This window comes from Ammospiza caudacuta, chromosome Z (assembly GCF_027887145.1).
Source record: "Ammospiza caudacuta isolate bAmmCau1 chromosome Z, bAmmCau1.pri, whole genome shotgun sequence".
In the NCBI taxonomy this organism is placed as follows: domain Eukaryota; kingdom Metazoa; phylum Chordata; class Aves; order Passeriformes; family Passerellidae; genus Ammospiza; species Ammospiza caudacuta.
In genome coordinates, this window is record NC_080632.1 from 77,635,407 (window position 1) to 77,660,549 (window position 25,143).

The 25,143-nt window shown below is 42.3% G+C and overlaps 1 protein-coding gene across 1 annotated transcript in view; it reads left to right on the forward strand.

The window, feature by feature from the left end:
- Window positions 1-25,143, forward strand: part of PDZD2 (PDZ domain containing 2) — a 137,794-nt gene that overhangs the window by 108,448 nt on the left and 4,203 nt on the right. The window contains exons 13-23 of the mRNA XM_058824043.1: window positions 1,495-1,627; window positions 4,433-4,514; window positions 5,435-5,538; window positions 6,280-6,445; window positions 7,593-8,383; window positions 9,547-9,691; window positions 11,727-15,315; window positions 15,931-16,048; window positions 19,071-19,172; window positions 21,505-21,775; window positions 23,694-23,828. Coding sequence (XP_058680026.1) covers window positions 1,495-1,627; window positions 4,433-4,514; window positions 5,435-5,538; window positions 6,280-6,445; window positions 7,593-8,383; window positions 9,547-9,691; window positions 11,727-15,315; window positions 15,931-16,048; window positions 19,071-19,172; window positions 21,505-21,775; window positions 23,694-23,828 — 5,636 coding nt within the window. The remainder of the gene's footprint in view (window positions 1-1,494; window positions 1,628-4,432; window positions 4,515-5,434; window positions 5,539-6,279; window positions 6,446-7,592; window positions 8,384-9,546; window positions 9,692-11,726; window positions 15,316-15,930; window positions 16,049-19,070; window positions 19,173-21,504; window positions 21,776-23,693; window positions 23,829-25,143) is intronic.

The following is a 25,143-nucleotide window of genomic DNA, read 5'->3' on the forward strand; positions in this document are numbered from 1 at the left end:
CATTTAATGGTAACTTGCTTTCTTGAAGGCCCCTTTGGAAAACATTGCAGTGCTGGTTATGACTGTATGTAACAGCTGCATTGTTTATTAGGTTTATGTGATTGATTATATCCAGGCATGCTTCCCAAATTTTTAGCTTGCTTCTTTGAGACCTTGCTTCTGTTGTCCCATCAGTGATTTATGGCTTCATAGGCCAAGACTTACAGGGTGGTTTTGATTTTTGGAAAACGTTAATCAAATGTTGGCTTTGCAATGCCAGGGGAGGTTTGAATCCAGCTCTTCTGTATCTGAGCTCCCTCTCTCCGTCGTGTGGCTGTGTAAGTGACTCCATTTGTGCAAGTCTAAAGGAATAGGCAGAGCAGTGAAATGATTGCACAACTGATAAGTCACTCTTTACTTTCCTCAGCCTGTACCAGAAGTGCAGGTTACTGAATTGCAATTGTTATTTTGCGTTTGGTGTGTGTACTCATAGTGTCACACACCACAGTGTCATTGTCACAAGTAGCCCAACACAAGCTGGCAGTAGTAGATTCCTTGAGAGGGTCTGTTCAAAGCAAATGTTTCAGGAATTATGGAGAATGCTTTAATGATATCCCTAGTTGATGATATTTTCTTTTGAATAGTTCCAGATGTCTGAGCACCATAAGCAAGAGTTACAAAACTGAGAAAACAGGGCTAAACAATCATAGAATCATAAAATGGTTTGGGTTGGAAGAGATGTTAAAGATCGTCTTGTTTCAAATCCCCTGCCATGGGCAGGGATCTTCCACTAGGTCTGCTTACTCAAAGCTCCATCCATCCTGATCTCAAACACTTCCAGAGCTTCTCTGGGCAACCTGTTCCAGTGCCTCTCCACCCTCACAGTAAAGAATTTCTTCCTAACACCTGATCTAATCCTACCCTCTTTCAGTTTGAAGCTATACTCCCTTGTCATATCACTACATGCCCTTTTAAATCACACAGTGTGTTTTTCTTTCAGGAGAGTTTTGTTTTGTTTTTTCTTTTTCCTTTTTAATGGGTTCTCTATGATAATTTTTAACATATACAGGCTTACCAGGCTCAATCTTTTCCTGGAGTAATTTCATAAACTCATATCTAAATAATGAATTTCTTATCAGTGTTTCTGCTAAGTAATTCAGTATGGCATGAAGGAACAGCCCATCTTAATCCCATTTTTCCTCTTCTGTGCTCAATAAATATCTGAATGCAGAACTGGAACTGAAGCTTGCTTTCACCCTGATCCGAATGCAGTTTTCTTGGTTGATTCAATAGAGATTTTTTGCACTGACAGTAAGTGCAGAAGGGATCTCTGAGCCTCCATTGTGAACTCAAGAGGACTTAAACCATTCACGTCACTGGTAGCAGCACCTTCTTTGAAAGTCACATCTTTTCCAGAACACTTATGTCTTTGAAAAATCTTGGCCATCAGTTGAAAGCACAGGTTTTTTTGCGTGGAAGGTGGCTGTGATTAGGTGACTCTGTGTCTCTGTGCAGCCGGGGTGACCAGATTCTGGAGGCGGATTCTGTGAGCCTGCGTCACGCAGCGCTAAGCGAAGCCTACGCAATCCTCAGTGAGTGTGGACCAGGACCAGTCAGCCTAATCATTAGTCGTCATCCTAACCCAAAGGTGAGGAGAAAATGAGTAAGTGTATCTGGATTGTTTTCATCTGGCACTGTAATTTGAGTCTTGCTGTCGGAAAAGCGAAAAATGAAGAAAATGGCTTTTTCTTGCTATGGCATGTATTGTGCAAGATGTCAGAATTGTAATGATGCTTCCCAGTTTTGTAAGTCATAGCAATGTTGGACTGTTCCTGGTGCTTTTCACTTAGTCACCCACTGATCAGTTGCATTTTCCTGGAACTGCTTGAATGAAGTGTTCCCATCTTTCTTGGTACTTGGATGAAGTAGCAACACAAATACAGCACAAGACCTCTTCCTCCCAAAACTTATTTTGTAGTTAATTTGTCTTTGAGTAGAATATAATTTATGGCCAGGAATATATGTATCAACAGCTTGAATTGATCAACTGTAATAAAGTAAAATCTATCCAAAGATCAAAGTTTTCCTTCAGGAATTAAAACATGAGAATATGGAGCACACTGCTACTGAATCCGTGCAAGGTCATTTTGGAAATAAGGCTGTATTTATAAAGTAAGTGTTCTCAAGCATTTTTTAAAAATTGATGATAGAAGATGAAAGCCTATTAGGCAAGCTATAGGGAATAACAGCTTCTTTTATTTCAGTATTTCAAAGAATTTCATGAGTGTACGAAACCTTCCTGTTTAAACAGGAATGAAGCTGTAAAAATATTTGCATTAGTGGGTCCAGAAAGCTCTGACTTTTGAACTCATAACTACAAATGGCCTTAAGAAAGCCATATCTAGGAGAACTCAGGTTTCTTATTTTGTAATTAATAGTGTATTTTCTGCTAAATCAAATATACAGTCAACAAACAGGGGCCTGCTTTCCAGAGTTTATTATCTTTGTTGGAAGGCCTTGTGGTGCTAGAAAGAAAGAGGTGAGGGTAAGAACTGGGCTTATAGCCTAAGATAACAGTATTTCTGGTGAGTCTGTGTACTGTGCTGAACCAAAACAATGGTTCAATGTGATTGCATTATTAAGGCTTACAGACTTTTTGGATTGTCTGTAAGAAGCATGAAATAAAAATGCCGTGCTGTAGAGCCTGCCCTTTCTCATCTGTCCCTCTTCTTGTTGTGGTGAGGTCTTGAAAGCTGATGAGTGACCTAACCTGGTGTCTGCTGAAAGGATGAACTGAGTTAAGCTAATTGCTTGATATTACTCAGTAACAGAGGGAAACTATTAAGTGGCTCCTATTACCGTTTTCCATAAGTGATATTTAAGATGACAACAAATCCTTTGCCAAGAAATGTATGAAAAGCTAAAAGTTGAGCTGGAGAGACCCTAAAGCATTTTCCCAGTACTGAATCCATAATCCTGGCAATATTGAATCCATAAGCTCTCATGGCTGGATCTCTGGAAGAGCATCCCTATAGGAACCCATATTTATTGTTGTTACTGTCACCCATTTTCTGAAAGCACTGGGGGATCGATAAATAAGTGTGGGTATTTCGTTTTATTGTTTTCATTTGCTTATAATAGTACGCCAGCATGCAGATTGGAGTTAGGAATTAACTTGTCCCTTTCCATTTCGAACTGCCTGAGCAGAAAGCATGCTAAACATCAAAGCTGGCCGAGTTTGCAGAAGCATGGATTTCTGGTTAACTTAAAAAATGCACTGCGTTGTGCCTGGGACCTATTTTAGTTCTTGGGATATGTTTTACTAAAAGTTTGTGTTAACGCCATGGAGCATAGTCTAAGGATCTGGTCCGTGTTCTGCAGGAACTCCCTGTGCCCCAGAAGCTCAGGGACTTTTGGTTTGCTGTAAGGTCATGACACAGGCTGGAAACAGAGATGTGTTTTTACAAAGGTTCATGTTGTTTCGAACATTTTTATACTTAATTTCTTGTTTTATAACACAAAAGATCCACAGTACATTTTGCTGCTGAGTATGTTTGCTTTGGTGTTTTCATGTACTTCCAAAAGAAATACCACAAAATTTTCTTTCTGCTTGTTATTCTGACTGAGTATGGCATTTATGCTTTGTTTAAACTGCTGAGTTTGCTTCAGAATCTCTCAAATCTTCATGGTTCAGGAAGACTCAAGTCTGTAGTCTCTATTTATGCTGAATTTTAATTCATGTAAATCAATGTGCATAGAAAGTATTTTTGACAGAATTAATTTGCTTTCTGTTCTTAAATATATATTCCTGCAGACTAGTTGTTCCTGTATAAAATCATATGTTTTCCAGTAATAAGAATTAAATGTATGGTAGTAATTATGGGCTAAATTAGCAAATATGGTAAACCAGTATTTATTCTTAAACCAGAGAAACATTAATTTCCAATTACTGATTTAAGTTTTCTTTTTAAAAGCAAGGGGAAAAGAAAATTGAAAAGACAGCTAATATTATGGGAAGTCTGGTATTCTTCCGGTGGGTTAAGTGTAGAATAGCTTAAGTTTCTGATGTGTGCTTGCACAAAGCAGTCTTTGTCTATTTTAAAGTCGCATTTTCTCAACAAATCAATGGACAGCTTTTAATTGAGTTAGAACTGTGCTCTAATAGCTTCATTTGATTTCTTTAAGTCTGGGACTGTTTTATTTGTTTATATTTTGTGTCACTTGGAAGCAGTCTTCTTGCAGATGGCAGGCTTCTGCTTCCAGGTTTTTGCAGGAAAGTGGCATTGAGAGAGTCTGAGTCAGGGGACAAGGGCTTAGGAGCACTCAACTAGGTCTTCTTTATTGCATCTTTAAAAATAGTGGCTTATTTGATGCATCATACACTTGAGATAAGTGGTAAGACTCTTGTAATTTCTTGTACCCTGTTTGAGCTTTGTCTTCCACCCCACTTCAGGTTTCAGAGCAGGAGATGGATGAAGCAATTGCACGTACTACCCACCGAGAGAGCAAGGACTCCAGCTCCTCTCACGTCACAGGTAGCAACATATTGTCTTCTCTAGTGCCTGTTCTCTCACAGATGCAGGAGCATTTAAGGGCGTGCTCTTAAGTTCCCCAGCATTATTATTTTGAGAGCCCTCAAGACAGCAGAACAGTGTAGGGAGTATCATCACTCTGTCCACTGCAGAAATTTTAGCATCCAGTTCAGATGGATCAGCTCTGCAGCTTATGTAACTTGCTTTTGTTCACTGGGCTGCCATGACCTAAAGGTAGGGCTATCAAGAGGTGGTGGTTCTGAACTTTTTTCAAGATGAGAGGAACCACAATGTTCCAGGAGGGAAAGAGCAGGAGGGGTCTACTCCATCCATGTATGCTTGACCTTAATGGCAGAAAAACTCCAAAAAGTATTTTGACCATTTGAAAAAGTCCAGGTGTTCCATGCTGGACTATATGTTTTAACACCATTTTGATCTTTCAAGTCATGTCAAGATGTGTACTCTGGCATCTCTGTGATGTGTTCGAACTCCAGCATTGCCCAAAGTCTCACAGATGAAAGCAAACTTTTGGCAATGGCAGAGTGACGGAAATGTTAGATTTGTTATGATCCCCTTTTTATGTGTGTCAGCTAAGATCTGCTTTCAAGTTGACCATGTCAGTGGCTGCTGATTTGTCTTCTGAGGCTGCCCCTGGTCAGCAGCATGCTCCAACAGATGGGGAAGACCATCTCCTGCTCCTCTCTTGTTCATAGCACTGCCCTGGGCCTGGCTAGTGTAACATTCCATCTGATCTGAGGGAGAACTTGTGAAATGCTGAATAAATCTCACTCTAGGAAAGCAATTTAGATACTAAGTAAATGGGATTAAATGCAGCCACCAGCTCAGAAAACTAATGGGAAGCCTGTTTGATTATATGGACTGCAACTTTAATTTTTGGCATCTAACTAATTTGTGTTTAACAGGAGCTGTGCAAAAAAGTCCATCTCCTAGTGTGAAGGCCAAACAAGGAGAGACCTCATCTCCCCTCAGCTGGACTATGAAACGCTTCTTGGAGCCAGCAAGCCGGGTAAAAGGATTAGATGCAATAAAAATAGAGCCTGCTTCAAATTCAGCTTTTACTGAAGCTCTTACTTGGTCAAGGGGTTCAAAACCAAACCTGCAGGCTCCTTCCCTGTCACATGAGCTCCATAAAAGGGTTTGTTTCTTGTGTCACACATTTAAATTGTGACAGCAGCAAGCTTCTCTTTTTCTCTGTGACTGTAGCCTTTGGGAGTGATGTGCAGAACATGGCAGAGAAGGATATGGGGTCCCACCTGCTCTGTGGAACACAAAGTTATCAGGAGGGATCTGAGCCTGTGGGCAGAAGGCTGAGACTAAGTCCCCTTATATAGCCATTGCAGGGAAGAATCCGTTTTTACTGGTAAAGCCATGGAAGCCATTGACACTGTGTCTGGAGGTACAAAGCCTTCCCTCAGTGTAGAACAAACTTCTCTCAGTGTAGAACAAAGGGAGCTCTAAAATTGAATCGTTTCATCCCTTGTTTCTGCATTGAACCACCCCTGTAAAGCAGTGGGATTTGGAATCCTTTTTTATTTATTGTATTGGCTAAAAATGTGTTGGTGTGCAGTGTTTCAGACATCCAATTTCAACAGTTTGGCTCTCAGTATACTGACAAGTCCTCTATTTTAAAAATAGGGTTTAAATTTTATTGACACAGCAATACAAATGGTCTGTGTGAGGCTCACATGCAGGCAGGGGCTTTATACATCGAGGACAGCAGGTCACCAGGGTCACTTCTCTTCAGCAGGGATCCGTCAGCTCTGAGGCAGAGCTTTCCCAGTACTTCTCCCACGATGGTTCGAGCCATCTCCCCTTCTCTGATGCTGTCCCTGGCTCGTGTGATGAGGAGCAGCTCCGTCAGAAGAGCAGGAACAGCTGGCTGGACGATGGCTCTCTTCTCCCTGGCAGCCTGAGTAAGTGATGCAAATGTGTCTGGTCATTGGGCTGGTGGGGCAGAGTCACTGTGGGCTGGGTTCCTGTACAGGAGAGCTATGGTGGTCCCTGTGCTGGAAAGAAATGCCAGGCTGTGTATTATAAGCCATTGTTGATCGCATGAAGTTTGGAAAATTGAAGGAATTTACAACAATCCATAGAAATGCCTGTTTCCATGATATTTTGTTCAAGACACTGTTCTGATAGTGTGGAAATTACTTTGATTGGTTTGGATGAAACTAGATTTGATAGTGTTGCAGAGTTTGGGGTTTTTTTTCAAATCATCTTATTTATTACATTTGTGGAGACTGTTCATAGCTATCTCAGAAACTTTGAGAGGGTCAATATATGTATAAAAACAAACAAATGTGCAATTTTACATCAGATATTTTGCTTGGGTATATTTCTCCCCATGATAACTGACTGAAAGAAGCTTGTGTGTCCTTACTGATGTGCACCTCATCACAAATTCAAAGGAGTAATTTGTTCTCCCTTTCCTGTAATTTCAGTAAAGTAATTTCAAGTAATTTCTTTGTCTCATCTTATTTTCTGTGGAAATTATTTAATGTTTAAAAGTGTTTTTGCATTTCTAACTAGCCACCAAAAAAAGCAAAACAAATTAACTTCCCACAAAGTGAGATGCAGTTCTTTCTAAGGAGAACGTGGGAAGGGTTCTTGGGTTTGTTACTTGCTAATTTGAAATTGATTGTTGTATTTCAGTCTTGGTTCAAGAAAGCAATTTTTACTCTCTGTGAGTTAATGCAGGAGTCCTGAGCTTAGATTCAGGGAAAATGTGATAGAAAATCTGTTGTTTAAACTAAAATACACATTTGAATTTGCATCCCTTTCTTCTTTGAGTCGTAGTCATAATTTAGAAGTAAACTGAAAATAGAACTAGACATGCTAATGAACTGATTTTGGGAATTACCCATAAATTGTAGTGCTATCTGCTGTCCTCTTGATGTTTACTGTAGTTAGAGGGAGGACATGAAAAGCCTGCTTTTTGCTTTGTGAGGAAGAGTTAAGCTTTCTCTGTAAACAGACACACATGTATTCTGCTGCAGTGAGATGCGCGGTGTTAAAGATCATCTGTAAGTACAATTAAAGTATAACTCTTCTTTTCCCCAGCTGCTAGAGATGCAGGAGTGACAAAAGCAAATGGTTTGGCTTCTCCAGCTAGTGGGAGGTCATCTGGCCATCACAACAAGCTTGTGGAGTCTGTCCGACCTGGCATCCTCAGCGACAGCCCCAAATCTGCCCGCAGCCCCTTTCACCGACAGAGGCGGGTTGTTTTCTATGATGGTGATGCCAGTGATGACGATGAAAGTTCCCACTTGCACAGAAGCCAGAGGGCCAAGAGCCAGGAGGATGCTGGCATTGTCATTACAACCTCGTCTGTAGAAATCGATGATGAGAGCCAGGACAGTGAGTCATCGAGATACAGTGGCATGGAGACATCTTCCTCTGTCTTCAGCAACTCTGTAGAGTCTGCAGACAGCACGCTGGAGCAAGTTGAATCTTCTTTTTTCCCAATCATAGCATTTGATTACTCAAGTGTGCCTGAAGTTCGTCTTGGCAGCCTGAGTTTGAGGGAGCTCCGGGAAGCACAGCTTGAATCCAAGAGATCGCCAAAACTTGAGCACAGAGCAGTCACCAGAGTGAAGAGCATGATGAGCACTGAGTGCCGAAGCCTTCAGAGACACAGGACGGAGGAGCACGGCTCTTACAACAAGCCTGTTGCCAGGATGCTCCCTCACAGCAGGAAGTGTGAAGCCCCTGATGTGGGCGGGCAGGGCCAGGTTGAAGTCGTCACTCTGGTTCGCAATGAGCACGAGTCATTCGGCCTGGATCTGGAAATCCAAGCCATGCCCTTAAAGGTTGTCGTCACAGGGATGCGGCCAGGGGGGCCAGCAGAAATGGTAATTTGTAATTTGAGTGCCTTATAGTGATGTGCTTTCCCATTGTGGGGCTGATTGTTATTATTTTCATGGTTATTATTAAGCAAGTGGTCTGTTGAGAGTAAACACAACTGAGGTGTTTGTCATTGCTGGGCAAAATGTCCCACCCCATGTTGTTCTGGAGCTGCTGCTAAATAATTTGTTTCTGATTCAGAGGTGCACCCAGGCTAATTTGAAACTAAAAGAGGCAGGACACAGATCACTGAGATGGCCTCATCCCTTCTTGCAATTACAATTTTGAGGGAATGCGATTTTTGTATTTGTTTTCTAAGTATGGGCAAAGACAAAATAAGTAAATCCTGGTGGCAGAGGATGGTGGTAACAAATGTATATTATGCTTTACTATTTTATATGCGCATGTCCCCGTATTACAGGAATCTGGAACCATGAGGCTCTAGGTGCTGGCCAGATTTGCCAAGGGCTGGAGTAGAACCAGTAACACATTGCTCTTCTGCATCTCATACATGCCCATACCAGTATGGATATGTGCTTCACGTTGTTTGTGGAATTGCTAGATGCAGAAGTCCAGAAAGAAGAATAATGCTCTGGTGTACAAACCTGGCTGTAGCATTTTTAATCTCATTAGCGGCCGCTAGTGTAAGAGGGGATATGGCATAGCAGTTTGAATAGGGCTGTGAGACCTGGGGATTTGGTTTTGTTCCTGCCTTTTTCTCAGATTTCTTTTGCAGTATTTAGAAACAAACATTTACCTTAAGAGCTCAGATCATGTCTGTTCACTAGTTTAAGAGAATTTCACCTGAGAAGTAGTTCGTGCATGGAATTTAAAAAATGACACACAGTGTTCCAGTCCTGAAGAAGCTAGGGCTGATCCATCCCATTTCATTTAACTAAGAGGGCTATGTCCTCCATCATGATACTCATCTCCTGGAAAAAAATGGCAGATCTTTTGACCTTCCTGTTTTAGATTGATCTTTAATTCTCCTCCTGGCAGAAACACAGTCTGTTCTTTATTTATGTGCTGGCAAACTGACAGCAGTGGTACCTGTGCTCTGCAGTGACGTGAAACAGAGGATGTTGCTCATAAGCTATTAATTGCTTCCCTGCAATCTCTGCAGGGCTTCTGATGTGTATTTATAATTTCCTTGAATCTCTCTGTGCATCAGGGATCAATGGGCAAGATGGCTGTAGGAGATGAGATTACCACTATCAACAGCATCCCCATCAGCAAGATGATGTATGAGGAAATCTGTTTGCTTATGCAGTGTCTTCCCACATCCGTAACCCTGGAGATCCAGAAGGCAGCGTCAGGTGAGAAAGCAGTTTTGCTTTTGTACCATTTATTCTGGGTACAAGTGAACAAAACGTCCTTGGATCTGCTGGGCCTGACCTTCTGCTGTCCTGGCTTTCCACATGGATTCAGAGAAGAGGACGGGGGGACATTGTGTCTGCATTGGTGAGCCAAGCAAAGCACTTCATCACCAAGTCAAGCTTCAGGTCCTCTCTGGCACCATGATAAGGGGAGAAAACCTACTCCTGTGTGAAGTATTCGAAGTTCCCACATAGAGTAGGTCCCTCCTGCCAGTGTTTGCAGAGGTCTGAGTCATTTGATGCAGTCCAGTAACTAAAATGGCAGTGACTCTTGTCCTGACAAATCATGTTATTGCTGTGCCTGTTCATTAAATATTTAGGCCCCTTATAATCAAATCTGTCTCTCTTAAATCTGAAGTTCTAGTAATGTTTTTATGAATGGACAATAAGACACTAAAACACTCTTTTCTTTCTTTTTTTCTTTCCTTCCCTTTTATTATATCAGAATTCTCTAAAGTGCAGGAAGATGAAACAGAAAACTAAAATTTTACAAAAACGTTTATTTTCATGTTTCATTACAGAAAGTTTTCTAGTGTGAGTTGAAATACTTGATACCTTCTTGCTTTCTGCTAAGGGCTGATTTATGCTTCTACAGCAATATATGAGTCCCCACAGACTGTACAAATTATGTGGTGTGGAAATGAGTATTTGAAAAAGAAATGCATACTTTTCAAATTCAGGAAGAACATAATATTTTGCTTTGTTCTAGCTTATGATCCTCTCTGTGTACCTTTGTGTACCTGGGAACCTAAAGGGCTTCCAGATGTTTGACTTCCAGTTGTTCTTTAAGGAATTCCAGGCTTGGCAGGATCTTGTTCTTGTTTCCTTAGACTGCTGTGGCTTTTCAAACCAATAGCATTGGGGCAAGGACACATTGGCAGCACTTTGTAAGGCACTTCACCCTTCCCCTTGTCCTATCCCACTGGCAAAAAAGGTGGTAATCCACCATGCTGAAGCAGGGGAGTACTGAGTACTTCAAATTCTAATCTGCGTGCTTGAGATTGCCCTCCTGAGGTGTTTATCCCTTGTTGACTCCAGGAGGAATCAGTACTTCTTAACATGGATTCCTAAGTTAAATAATGTGGATGATCCTGCAGGTTTGTGTGAGAAGTACAGAGATGTGCAGGCATCTTTAAATGAGCAGGAAAGGACACTGACACTGAATAGCCTCTCCTTCTCCATACACTTTCTGGGCTCCATGTCATAGTTACTGGCCTCTGGAAGGCAGCTTGAGTGGGGATGCATGTCTCAGAAGCAGTGTAGAGAGATGGAATCTGGTGCATAGAGTGAAGTGCTGGAAGCTGAACATGTGGAGAAATGGGTGAGCAGGAATGTGTCAGAGTGCAGCAGTGACAGGGAGCTCGGTGTGCTGCCCAGGAGTGGGTTAAACATGTTCTGGAAGCCAGGAGAGGTCTGTGCCAGAAATGCAGTAAAGCCCATGTGCTTAATGTGTGCATAACGTCACCCATGTATGTCACATTGAACACCTGCAAAAGTGCTGAGGGGTCAGAGCCAAGTTATTTATGCACAGACTGTCACTGTGGTATCTGGTCACCTTTGCTATGTCAGGGCTTTCTGTGCTCCCTGGGGTCTCTGTTGGAGACTTCAGAGATGAAACAAGTGATGAGAAGCAGTACTGCTCAGCGTGACTTACTGCATGCTGACACTTTGGTAGTTGGCTGCTTGACTGCTGCAATTTCAAAGATGAGAGTTAAACAGATCATGACTGCTCACCTTGGATAAGTAAATTGCTCCCTTCTGTGCACTACTCAAATACACATGGTTATGATTAATTTGAGTTGTTGTAAACATCATTACAGAGGAGGAGGAGTGCAGATCAAAATGAAAACATGTAGTCTATGTGGGTGTCTATTTTTGTAATAAAACCTGGTGTTTTCTATATCACTTCTTATATTTATTTGACAGGATTTTGCCTTTTTTTTCTTTTTTTCTTTTTTTTTAAATCATGATGCAGCTGTCAGCAGATTTACAAACCTCATCCTGTCTCCAGGGATAGACACTCAAAATCAGGCCAGTGTCAACAGCATCCTCGCAGCAGAGGAAGAACAGAGCTCTGGGAAGCGAGAAAGAGCAGGTCTGCAGGCTGCTGTCGGCGGCTGCGTGGCAGAGAGAGCAACACTGCCGCCCGATGCCCCGAGCAGGGACGTGCACAGAGGCAGCCCGAGGGCCGCCCGTGAGGAGGACTGCGCTGCTATCCCTGTCACTGACATCGATGACCTGCTCAGCCAGATGGGTGCCCCCGAGGGCAGGGCCTCGCGCACCCCGTCGCGCGCAGAGAGTCCCCTCCGGGACGAGTACACCACCATGTGCTGCTGTGGCACTGACGAAGGCTGTCCCGGCTCTGAGCCACGAGCGCCCAAGGAGGAGCTGCTGGAAAAAACTGTGAATTGTGGAGCTAGTGCACAAGGGGTTTTGGGGCTGTCTGTGTTGGACTCCATCAACACAGGCAAACTTTTTACTGTAAATAAAAACTCTTTAAATAACTATTCTAGGAATTTTAGCAGTTTAAATGAGGATGAGTTGCCTGCTGCAAACTCTCTGGAAAGGAAGAGAAGTGACCCATTTCCAAAGTCGATGTATGGGGCTGCGGAGGATTCTCACTCGGATGCAGAGTCTGTCACAGAAGCCTTTGACAGTGCTAGTGAGGTGTTGCTTGGGCAATGTGCTGCTGCTAATGCCCCCGCAGGTTCTACTGTAACCGAGTCAGATGAGGAGCAAATTGAGATTTGTTGCATGAATGATGAGCTGCAGAAGCCTGCACAGGAACAGCATTGCACCTCTGGAACAAGCTCATCCTCACTGTCCCCGCTGCACACTTACAGTGGCAAAGCTTTGCAGAGTGAGGGCTGTACAATGTGTGGGTCACTGGAGACAAGCATCAACAAACTAGGTTTGGAAGATCATGGTGGTCCCACTCCATGTCCTTCACAGTGTCCAGATGTGTCCTCTGCATCCTTGTGTTCTCCTTCCTCAGTTCTCCTGCCAGAAGAAGACATCCTAAAGAATTCAGTCAGTATCCCTGAAGTTTACTCTTTCTGTAACAATGGTGCCTTACGTACAGAAGAACAGATAGATTTGGGGAGCAATAATGAACATAAGAAATGCTGTGAATCCATTGAAGAGAAAGGATCTCTGCACTGCAAAAAGACAAGCTTTTGCTCTGCTAGAAATGTCAATGTCTTGGAGAACAGCTTGTTTGAGAAGGAAGGATGTCATGATGAGCAGAGATCCAAATCTGAAAGTGAAATGGCAGTTGATGACTGTAATCATGCTGTGGATTATTGCTCGGTGAAGAAAGAAACCAACAGTTTGTCCACCATGTCTAAAACAGACAGCAATCATGTGAATGCATCGTCAACAAGAGGAATATCACTCAGGTCACCCTTTCCCACTAGATCTAAAGATCCAAAGGCAAATGCAATTCATGAATTGCCAGGAAAAAATGAGAAAATTAACTCTGTGACTTCAGGAAGGACTTCAAATGGAAAAGTCCAAAGCTCAGGCACAAATCACTGCAAAGGAGCTGCAGTACCGCACAGCCCATCCTCACAGAAAAAATCCTGTCAGGAGTCTAAGGCAATGGCACAAAAAAGTATAATGGACACCCTTTTAAGTAATCAGAAATCTAAAGCAGGACCAAAGCTAAAAGGGTTCACCATCAAAAGCAAAGCAAAGACAAATTCAGATTCTTCTGGCACTACTCCTACCAAAGTCAATGGAGCTGATCAGAAAAGGGCTTCTGTTTCTCCACAACTATCCCCCAAACTCCTGGGAAAGAAAGCACCATTGTCCCGTAACTCACCTACAAACTCAGATCCTGGAAAGAGCATTTCAGCAGCCTCAAAGACTCTGAAATCTGAGCTAGAAAATAAATCATCTCTGGTAATTTCTGAAGATTCACTTCTGCCTCTCCTGAATGGCAGCAGCAGTCCAACCATGAGTGGTGAAGTGAAATGTGGCTGTGGGGAGCTATCATGGGGAAAGCCAAAAGAGAAGCAAGTTTCCATGCAGGCTGTGGTGTGTCAGGGTAAGGATGCTAAGGTGGATGAGTTCAGAGCCAGAGATAGTCAGTCCATAGTCACTTCACCTCCTCAGGGGATACCAAAAGCTGAATATGTAAAAGGGAGGACTGATAACCCCAGAGGAGACCTGAACACAATCAAAAGCATCCATAGTGCAGATGACCTTAGGCAATTAGATCTGCAAAATGTAGGAATGGCTGCTGGAGCCTGCTCTTCTTCATTAGGGTCCCCCTCAGTTCAGCAGGAGCAGCTGGAAGGGCAGGAGATCCAACGCACTTTCATTGAGGTGAAGCTTTCCTCCTCCTCATCCCCGTCCTCCTCCTCCTCTGCCTCGTCCTCACCAGCATCATTTTTGCGGCTGCCATTGCTAGAGAAAGCAGAAGAGGTGAATGCAGAAGTGCCTCGGCTGACTGAGGAGATGGGGACTACGCAGTATTTCTCAAGAGGACATACTGCTGGAGACAGACGTCTCTGTGGCTTGTCAAAACCTGTGATGAGGACCTACTCGATGCCATCCCAGTTATCAGGTCACTTGAGGGAGGACTGCCATGTTACAGAGCTTCACCCTGTGCAAGGCCCTCAGGGCCAAACTGTAGAGGAGAAATACCCACAGGCAGCAACAGGGATGTTAAAGATGGTTCACCTGAATCTGCCTAACAGCCAGAGTGGAAAGGAGCAGGCTTACACGTCTAAAAGTGTCCAGAAGGTTCATGACGCATCCCCCTCGGCCAGTGACGTTAGCTATCCCACTGCTGATAAACTGAGAAGCTTCAGGCGGAATTACTATTACTATGAACTGAACTGGCCCCATGAGCCGATTTCATCCTTCTCTGTCAAACAGAGGATCAAATCATTTGAAAACCTGGCAAATTTTGACCGGCCCTTTGTGAAGGCCATTGATATATGCTCGGCTGCAAGGTTGCCCCTTGCCAGGAGGTCGTGTGGTGGCTTGGCCACCACATCCAGCTCCACTGACTCACCATGGGCACTGCGGCGCAGCTTGAGCTCCTACTGTGGCAGTCCCAGCCCAGCCAGCACCATGGCCAAGTCTTCCCTTGGCACAGAGCCTGTGTGTGTGACCGAGGGTGGCAAAGGGGATGGAAAGCTCCAGAGAAGCGAGGAGGACGGCGCTGGGGCAGACATGGCCGCCTTCCCCAGCTCGGCCTCGCCGGTGCGCCGCAGCCGGGGCCTGGGGCGGCCGCTGCTGTCCCGCTCCAGGCTGCGGGAGCTGAGAGCCCTCAGCATGCCCGACCTGGACAAGCTGTGTGGAGAGGGCTTCTCGGAGCCCCCACAGCCCACCTGCTTCAAGACAGAGCTGGAAATCACGCCCCGCAGAGTCCTTGGCACACCTGCCCAGAGCGGGGCAGCTCCAGCAGCCCGCTGCAGCCCAGCGGAGCTGGGTGGGATGGGAATGAGAGCCTGCAGCCCCCGGGACAGTGGCTCAGGGACGCCGGGTTCTGCCTCAGATGATGACATGCCCCATGGCAGATCTCTGGATGGGGGAAACAGCTGGTCTATCAGGTTGGTGTCAGCTTTGCTGTTATTGTTTCATCCCTGCCCAAGGCAAAGCTTCCGCTGTGCCACAGATCTGCCCCAAAGCACGTTTCAGCCTGCTGTCCCCTCAGTCTGAGGCTGCCATTCATGACCTTGATGCCTTGGAGTGCCATGCTGGTGTGTCTTGGCTTCAGTACAGAATTAAACATTTTATCCTGGAATGGCAGGGCTCCTTTTCTGTGGCCCCTCTAGCTGGTTTTGGTCAGTTTTTGGCCATGTTACAGCACAGCAGTAGTGGTGGAGAGGAGGCTGCACAGCACTGCCTGCCAGCGCAGCCTGTGGTGACAAGCGAGCTTGTTGTCCTGCCAGAAGTAGTCTTCAGATGTAGCTGTCTCCTGTTAATGTCTGTTGCTAAAACCATTAAGGAAACATGAGGGGAACAGAACAGGGACTGACTTTCAGAGTTATTCTTAAATAATCTTCTCTGCCCCTTCCTATTCTCCCAGCATACACCATTTCTTACCAGTTTTCGAGATTCCTTCTTTGTCATTTATCCTAATAAAGCCTATACTGTATACATGAAATGTATCTCTACAAAATTGAGAAATATAGAGCTCTTCTGTCTTTTTATGTTTATTTTAGCTTGGATCAGCTGCTCATCTCAAGCCTGGACCAGCAAAAACTGCAATCTGTTTTGTCAGTGGTAGTACCAAAATGTGATGTTGCTGCTATGCTCCAAGAAGTCAAAGCACAAGTAAAGGTAAAAACCACAAGATAAAACTGGGTTATTGGTGGATTTAATAGGGTTTTCTTAAAGGCAGATAAAATCTCTTCCAAACTGTTTCAGGGCTCCTCCAGTAGGCACATGACAGGCTTTTACTATCAACTGCAGTTGACGTTAATTTTACCAATGCTGTTTTTAAGTGCCTGCTATAAACCTATGATAATTTTGAATGGCTTTTTGTGTAAGGAAGTTCAAAAGCAGTTGTGAGTCACAATAAATAGACCTATTTTAAGTGGAAAAGTGTTCCTCCATCTGGGCTCCCCAGTAACTGCATATCAGAATTTAGCTTTCCACCAGCCATCTGGGTCAGACTCAGTTTCCCCAATGTGCAGAGGAAACTGAATCTGCTCTTCTTTGTGTCTGGTGCCTTTTGCTAGAAGCTACAATCAAGAAATTGAATTTATTTTGTTCAATGCTGAACTTGAACACCAGAATGCAGCTGCTGAAGGGTTTATAAGAGACTTCTGTGACCTTTCTTGTTCTCTTGTGGAAACTGGTTTTTGTATCAAGATAACCTGCTTCATTATGTAGGTGTTTGAAGAAGGCTTCCAAAGTGAAGTGCCTGCCAGAGCATTACTTCCCTGCTTTTGGTGTTTCTGTTTGTGGGATACATCCACATCCTTTTTAAATCAGAACAGAAGTTGATAAAATAATGACGGTGCTGGAAGGGAAATTGCCATCTGGTCTGCATAACTGCTGGCTGAGCTGCATCTAGAGTGTTCTTGAGTTTTGTTCACAAAGATTGCAATTTCAAACATAGAACAGGCTGGGGGGAAAAGGACCTCCCCAAAATATCCAGCTTTATCTCCTTCCAGGGGACAGCATAGCTAAAGAATGCAAGTCTCAAAAGTTTGGTGAGCCAAGAGGGCTAGCTAGGTTTACTGATAAAATTAGTTGGATTGCACAACTGGACAGAGGTAATTGAGTGTTCTCTAAAGTATTTTGCATGTGTTTTTGGAGAGATTATTTATTTATGCCACTTTTCAAAGCCTGAGAGCTCAAATATTTATAAAGCTGAATGCTTTTTGGAATGCACTCCTTGTCTGCATAGTTTCTTATCCATATTTAATCCCAGTGTGGCACATTCTCTGGAAAATTTTATGCTATTCAAATTGTGGATTTTGAATGTACAATAGAACAGTTCTTCATAGTTATCCAGTTGCTGAAAAATGAGATGGACTGCCTGATTTGAACTGAGAGCTTCTCTGGGAAGAGTTTGTCACCATCCTTTGCATTAAACAGTGCTGAATTTACTGTTACTAGCATTTAATAAATGCTACTAGTATTAATTTAAAAACAGTAATTTTATTTAGGTCTCTGTGACTGGTATCTTTGGCTAAGAGTCTAAACAGAGGTGATTACTGGAGGCCTGGTGTGTCTTTTGTGTATCCAAGTAAAGCAGTAAGCATTTACAGCCAGGTCTCTGCCCAATATTCTGTCTGCTGGCAAGGAGCAGCTTTGAGGGCTGGAGAGGGAGGGAATGCACCTTGGGAATGGGAAGCCAGTATCCAGACTGTGTTGTTGACTGGTCCAACACATCTGATCCTTGGATAACTCTTTTAACATCTGAACTTCTGACTTTATTCCCTTCCTTCACCAGTATAAATAAATTAAGTTGAGATATCATGGGTTGGGAAGAGCCTGTTCTCTTGAAGAAAAAGGATTTCTGCAGTACTTAACAGTCAAAGATGTGTGTGTTTCCATTGCTTGGAAAGGGGCTAGTCTAGTTACTTAACTGATTTTATTATTTCTAGCCAGACATAACACTGTTCTCACTTGAGTACAGGTGAGCCAGGTCTTAGCATTTACAAAACACTGTGAACAAAGATATTCTGCCCTCACTGCTCCTCTCTCCTTGAGTGCTGATGGATCAGTGATGTGGAGCAGGATGACATCAGTTTCTGACATTGCAGGAATGCCTCTAGTGTAGGAAATCTTGCACAGACTCTATGTGGCAGAGAAACATGCTGTGAGACCAAGAATTTGACTGTTGTTTCACCACAAAATCTAATGATCTGTGGCTCCTTGTGCTGTCTCAAACAAAAGGCAAATGCTGAATTAATATGTTTAGTGAACTAAATATGTCATTTAACACTAAATAGATTAAGAGATTGGATTCTAATGATTTGCTATTACTTTGAGTATTGGCAATTTCTGGAAATAACTGGTGTAGATGGGATCCTGGGGAAAAGCTGAGAAACCTGCTTTCTACTTCCCACATCTGATGCTCTGCCCCACAAATAAGTACTATGTGCCTGCTCCACCAAATTCCTTTCTATAGGTCCCCTTACACCACAAAATGTGATCTCTGTGACAGTGTCAGACTTGTTGGATGCAAACCTGTGCCAATCTTTTTCCTGTGCAGGATGCTCCCATTTCTGCAACAGCACAGCTCAGTCATGTTTAGGTCACTAACAGGCTCCTTACTTTCATCTCCCAAGAGAAACAGTTTTTTCTGCTGTCGTGTCTGACCTTCCCAATCTTCAGTAGTGTAGCTGCTTCCCCTTGCAGGACTGTCCAGCCTTACTGAGAAGATGGTGATGCAACTGCCCTGCATTGCATCTATGTTACTGCTTCAAAGAAGATGAAATTGGATAACAAAAGTGTTTATAATACACTGAAGAGTATGGTGCTTGGTCCAGAAAGGTGTATGGAAATACTGAATTTTGACTGCAAAATGTTGAACAATGCAAAACTGACTACAGCCTGTAAAAATTAGGTTGCCCAAGGTTTAACGCCATTTCACTACCTAATTTTGACTTTGTTTGCTAGCCTTGGACTGACTGAAGAAATCTTTCTTGTCATCTAAGTTCTCCTAGATGGCTGCTTCATCTGTAACATGAAGGGAAATGCATTTAATATCTCAGTTTTGATTCCTTGAGTTTCTCTTTTCACCTGCCATAATTTGTGAGTACTGGGAATTTGTCATTTATGTGGGTACTTGGTCTTAATCTTTGGTTTTGTGTTTCTTCTTCCCCTTCCTCCATTTTTCTGCTAGAGCAAAGAGGACACATACTTTGTAGTCTTGCACAAAGAAGAAGGAGCTGGCCTGGGATTTAGTGTTGCTGGAGGAATAGACTTGGAACAGAAATCAGTCACAGTAAGTGATGGCTGCAAGTCATTTTTCTACAAAGCTGACTTTAAAGTAGGCTGGTGATTAGATCAAGTGCTCATTTATCAAGACTCACTGCAAGTCATTCACAGTGTCTCTCAGAAGCAGCAGTTTACCATCTGCTACTGAAATCAGAGTGTCTGGGAAGTATAATTTTTATTATTGGAGATGGATAACAATTATGCTTTCAGGCTTTAAAAATCTATTACTGGATGGGGTGGGCTAGATCTAAATCCTATGTATTCATGTAAATAAAATTCTGCATGCAGCTGCAGTGCACACAGCCTTTTAGGGGAGACTTTAATTTCCAGCCCTTGAAAGGAAACTCTTGTGCAGCAAAGATTTTGAAGGATTTTTCAGATCACAAGACTAATTGTTGCAGACCTCAGCAAACATTATGGATTTCATGTCACAAGTTTGTTTTGAGATTGGTAAGTCGTGTGGGTGGTCAGTAAATGAGGGTTGTTGCCTGGTTAGGGTTTTTTTTAAGTCTTAAGCAGCATTCTGAACCAAAGATAGTGACCTATTAAGATACTGGTATGTAAAAAGTGACTGTTCAAAAACAGATCAGTGAGACAGAAAAATCCAAGAAAACTCATGTCCTCTGTGATGGCTTTTTTTACACAAAATATACATTTAAATTCTGCCCTGAAAGAGAGAGATCCATTAAATGCTAAGGTTAGAAGAAGGGTATGTCCTCAGTTTTGGGGCCTTAAGAAGCCCTTGCAGGAATCTTCTGGGTTTTGCATTTAGACATGACCTATATAAATAAATGTATTTTATATTAAAGTGTCATTAAGTTAGAATATGGTCAAAGTCTAGAGTGCAGGCCTCTACTTCTCTCAGTATAGAAGTTGTTCCCTGTCACTGCCCCAAACAGTGGCAGCTCTGTGCAAGAGGAAGGCTCAACAGTCTCCCCCCAAGAGAGTTCCTTAGAGAATTCCTTACCTTAGTCCTTAGAGACTGTGACTCCACCTAAAAAATAAGATCTTGAGCTCTCTCAGACCAAGGAACTGATGACGTCCTTTTCCTGAATTCTGTTAGCCATGGGACCAAATGAGTGTCAGTTCCTGCTCTTTCTTGATGCTTTTTGTTCAGAGGGTGTAAAGGGATTTTAATCATGTTCTTAAACTACTGGGATTCTGGGTCCTAGCTAGATTTAAGGGTGCTGAGCTGCTTAGATGGGCTGTTATATCCACACTTGGGTGAAGAAATGGAAATGTCTAGTGAGCTTCAAGGTACTGAGGAGGTGAGCAACTGAGGGAAGGCAGCAGATTTTTGGACATGACCCCTGTATTCCACTTGCATTTGCATGCCTTCATCTGTTATTGAGGCTGTTATTCCAGCTTTGGATGCTGGCTTAGACTGGCTGGAAATTTTTCTCATTGGATCTGTGGGGTTGTAGCAGGTGCCTATCTCAGCATGGCCCTGCGAGGAGATGGAATAGGAGCCAAAAGGCTTCTGATGGCTTGCTGCTCATCTGGGTATTAGGATAAATTCCTAAAGATAATGCAGAAATGTGTCCACAGATTTGCTGCCTTGAACATTTGCTTGGCAGACCTAGTACTGTCTCCATGGGAAACCATATTCTGGCTGCTAAAATTAGAGTGCCTAATAGGCAAGTCCTTAAATACTGGGTCTTGAGTCTTTTAGTCTCTTCTTTTTGTAAATGATACACATCTAAACTTGATGGAAGTTTTCTCAAAGTTTAATACACCCTGAGTAGAGTATTTTTTTCTCAAGAAAAATGCATTTCAAGCCACTAAATCATCCCTTTCCATCTATTTGCATGATATTTGATCAGCCATATTGAGGCAAACAATTAAATACTTGTACAGCTGCAGTAAGTCAGAGCCTTTCTGTGCACAGATGTTTAGAAATGTGCATTTGAAAACAGCACAGGATGCATGTCCCAGCCAGTGGGAACTGGGGGAGTGGGTGTTGCACACCACAGTGTTCTTGGGGGTTGCTGTGGCAGGGACGTGGATTTAACCTCTGTGTCACTTGAAATATGTTAACTGAAGGCCTGTGAGGAGTTTAGTGAAATCATAAGTGATTTGTGATATTACATTCCCTAGCTGGTTTTGGTCATCTTTGTCTTAGAAATGACCATTCAGTAACAGCATCTCTGAATTCCCTCATCCCCAAATGGAGATCTGTCTAGTCACTTTGAGGGTGTTCACTGGAGCAAATGCTGTGTGCTTGGTAACCAGGTAGTGGGCTCTGGCTGCAAGTTTTGGTAGAGTGTCTCTGTTCAGTGTGGCCTGTAGAATGCTGTGTGTGCTTGAGATTAAAACATCTTTGTTAAAATTCCTTGTAGGTCCACAGAGTGTTTTCAAAGGGAGTGGCATCTCAAGAAGGGACTATCCATCGAGGAGATCTTGTTCTGTCAATCAATGGCAAATCTCTGGCAAGCTCAGTCCATGGCGATGTCCTGAATACTCTTCATCAGGCAAGGCTGTACAAATATGCAGTCATTGTCATCCAGAAGGAAAAAGACAAAACAAACAATTCCTCCAGACTTGAGATATCAGCTACTGGCAGAAAATGTGTGGGGTCTGGAAAGGATGTTTCCATGGAAATAGGAACAGGTATGATCTTTGTCCAAGAATAGTTGGAAGGATTCCTTTGCAGAGCAGACTGAAGGCAAAAATATCAATGTGTTTTAGATTAAGAGTGTCTCTGCCTTATGTGATTGAAGGGAGAAAATGAAATTGCCTTTAAATTTTATTTGTTCTCTTTGGAACCTAAATACAGTTTGGGATTTGGTTGTTTGTGTTGGTCTTTTTTTTAATTATTGTAACAAGGCACAAACTTGGACGACCTAATTTAGGGCTGAATCCAATTTCTACTTAGGTAAGTGGTCCCACATATTCTTCCAATCCAGGATAAACTCCTTTTAAGTAATAACAGTAGTCAATGCAAAACAGAAAACAACCAGAAATAATTTAAAAAAATGTTAAAAAGAAAGTCCCATGCCCTGCCATTGATTAAGTGTAGGGACTGAGCTTGTTCTTTGTAAAAGCAGATTTCATACTGTTTCTACTAGAAACACAGAAAAAATATTTTTATGTTGCAGTAAATGGAAGCCTATTGAAGTCAGCCATCTCATAGGAAAGTAGGGACAAATTATTTAAGTGGAAATGTATTAGTGGAATATTAGGTTCCTGTTTGGGAACCTAGACAGCATTTGGTGTAAAGGCTGCACCTGGGGTGTTAGGAAGAGACCTCTGAAATTTTTTTGAGATTTAAGACCCAAACCCTTTCAGCACCTCTCTGGATGGTGCTGCTTGGGAGCAGGGGATGACCAGGGGCTTCTCCCTTCCCCCTCCAAGGCAACACCAGGCACTCAGCTCTGTCCTCCCCAAAACAAGGACATGGAGCTGCCACTCAGTTCTTTTTAATCTGTTGGATGTAATCATTACTGTTCTCACGGGGATTTTTTTTCTGTAGCAGTTTCTTTTGTTTTGTGCTCACACTGGGTTTTATGATCCGACTTTGTAACACAGCTTATTAAAAAAAAAAAAAAGAGAAAAAAAAGCACTCTGTTAATTAATGGATCAGCCTTTCTGGAATTGCTCCCATGGATACAATCTGTGTAATTACTTCAGAATCCCTCTCTGCCCTAAACTCCCTACATCCTGCACCCTGACAAATGCAGAATATCTGCTGAGTCCAGGCACTAGGGGGCAACATTATCTCATAAACAGAATAGTGTTGGGTTATTCAGAAATTTTTTCCACCCTTCCAGGTGAAGGACATCAGCAGATGTTTTAGATAACGTTTAAAGTTGTCCAAGATAACAGTAGCAGTAATTTGTGATAACACAGACTACATAATTATTACATTCACACAAGGCAAAGAGGATCCCGTTTTCCAAAACTGCAGATTTATTTCCTCCTAAGCAAAATCATGTTTTAAGTCAGCTACAGCAATATTTCACTTCAGAAATATCTGCTATGTAGGAGGCATGGTACAACTACAGTTAATTATAATTAAATACATAGATAGGAGACAAGAAACAATTTTTCTCCCTAGTAAGTGATTACATATTTTTGCTTAAGAGAATGTAACGTTTGCTTAATTAAACATTTCATTCATTCCTGTTACTTAAAAAGATATAGTTCATTAAATAAGCAAAGGAAGCAAATGAAAGAAAAAGAAATGCTCTCCACTCCCTATTTTTGTAATTTTTCAGTTATTTTGTTGATATTTAGAGTATTTGCTAAATTTGCTAGCTATAATTTCGCCAACAAAAAGATACCTTGGCAGGTTTTTGTTGAACATGTAAAATGAAAATGTCCCTGTATGTAAATGCATTTTGTACTGTGTCCCATTCACAGCTACAACAGAGTACATTCCCTTCTGAGAAACTTGGTGGCATCTCCTAGTTCTGACTAACTGAACTCTCAAGTGTCCTGTCACGGCACCAAAAGCAAAAACCAACCAAACACAACTTGCTATTTACTGTTATCTGCATAACAAGATACTGTGCTTGTTCAATTGCAGATCCAAACCTGGACATGAATGATGTCATCTGCGTTGAATTATTGAAAACCTCTGCTGGTTTGGGATTCAGTCTCGATGGCGGAAAAGCTTCCATTGCTGGAGATAAGCCCTTGCTTGTAAAAAGGATATTTAAAGGTACTACATGCATGCAGTGGATGTTATCCCAGTTTTCCTTTTGTCTGTGCATTGTACAGACATTTCAATTACTGTGCTCAGCGCTTTTTTGAAGCAAGAGTGGGTTTTGTGGCTTTCATTTATTGCCACTTACTAGGCCAAAGTGGTCATTAAAAGAAAAATACTCCTGGGAGTGGCTAGGGATTGCATCTGCTAGTAAATGTGGAGCAATCTGCTTTGCTAAGTATGGGTCTGTCCACTATTCTAGACATGAAACTACAGCAGCAATCATCTATACAGTGGTCTGAGACGTTCATGCCTTATCCAGTTCTCTTTTCTAAGAAATGCATAGTGTATATAATCAGCGTGGTATTGAAGCACCACCCTGCATTATGCCCAGTTATGAATTTTACCATATTTCTGTATTTTTGTTTTCTTTTTAAGTGTTATTATTAGGTTTTGCTAAGAATATGGGATATTTGTAGTCAAAACCTGCCAGTTGTGGGTGCTTTGTTTGTCAGCAGGTAGTTACATGAACCACACATAGAAAGAAAACAAATCCCAGAACAATGCTGTGACTTTCATATGTCACATGTCAGTTTAGTGAAAAACAAGGCCCTTTCTGAAGGTGGGTGAAACTCTGGATGAAACTACATGTGCACAGCATTTTTACAGAATTACTTTTCAGTGATTTATTCCCTCATCAAGATAAAAAAGTCAAACATGTATTTACTGAATTACTTATCAGCTTGTGTGTGTGTGTGTGTTTTTCCCCTCTCTAGAAAGTGCTTCTTAGGGTAAAGGGCATGTTTATTTTTAGAGCTCGTTCATTTACATCCTTACACACGGTCCTTTTCCCCCTCCCTGTGATGGCTCATGCTAGTTTAATTATCATTACAGAAAGCATACTTCCATCAGCAGTGAAGGGTATGCCTCTCTCTAGAAGCTTTCTGTGAGTGGTGTTTGTCCAAAGTTTGCTATCAGGGTTTGGTTTGTTCATCCCAAATTTTACAGTCTGCTGCATTATTTGCCTATTATCCTGTTAAAGCTGAGAAAGTGCATCCATGCCGCATATAACCTTCAGGGTTGTTTGATCAACCAGGTTTTCTTACAACTACAATGATAACATTCAGTATATTTCATACACTTATGTTGTTTCTTTCAAAACCAGACATCTTTTCTGAGAACAAGCCTTTATCTTGGTTAAAATAACCTTTTCTGTGGGATGCAGCATGAATTAGCTTGCTAAAGCTGGCGTGAACATTATTGACTTGTATTGAAATTGAATGAAGTTGGAAAAAATTGTTTATTTCATCATAGTGGAAAGCAGATTTTT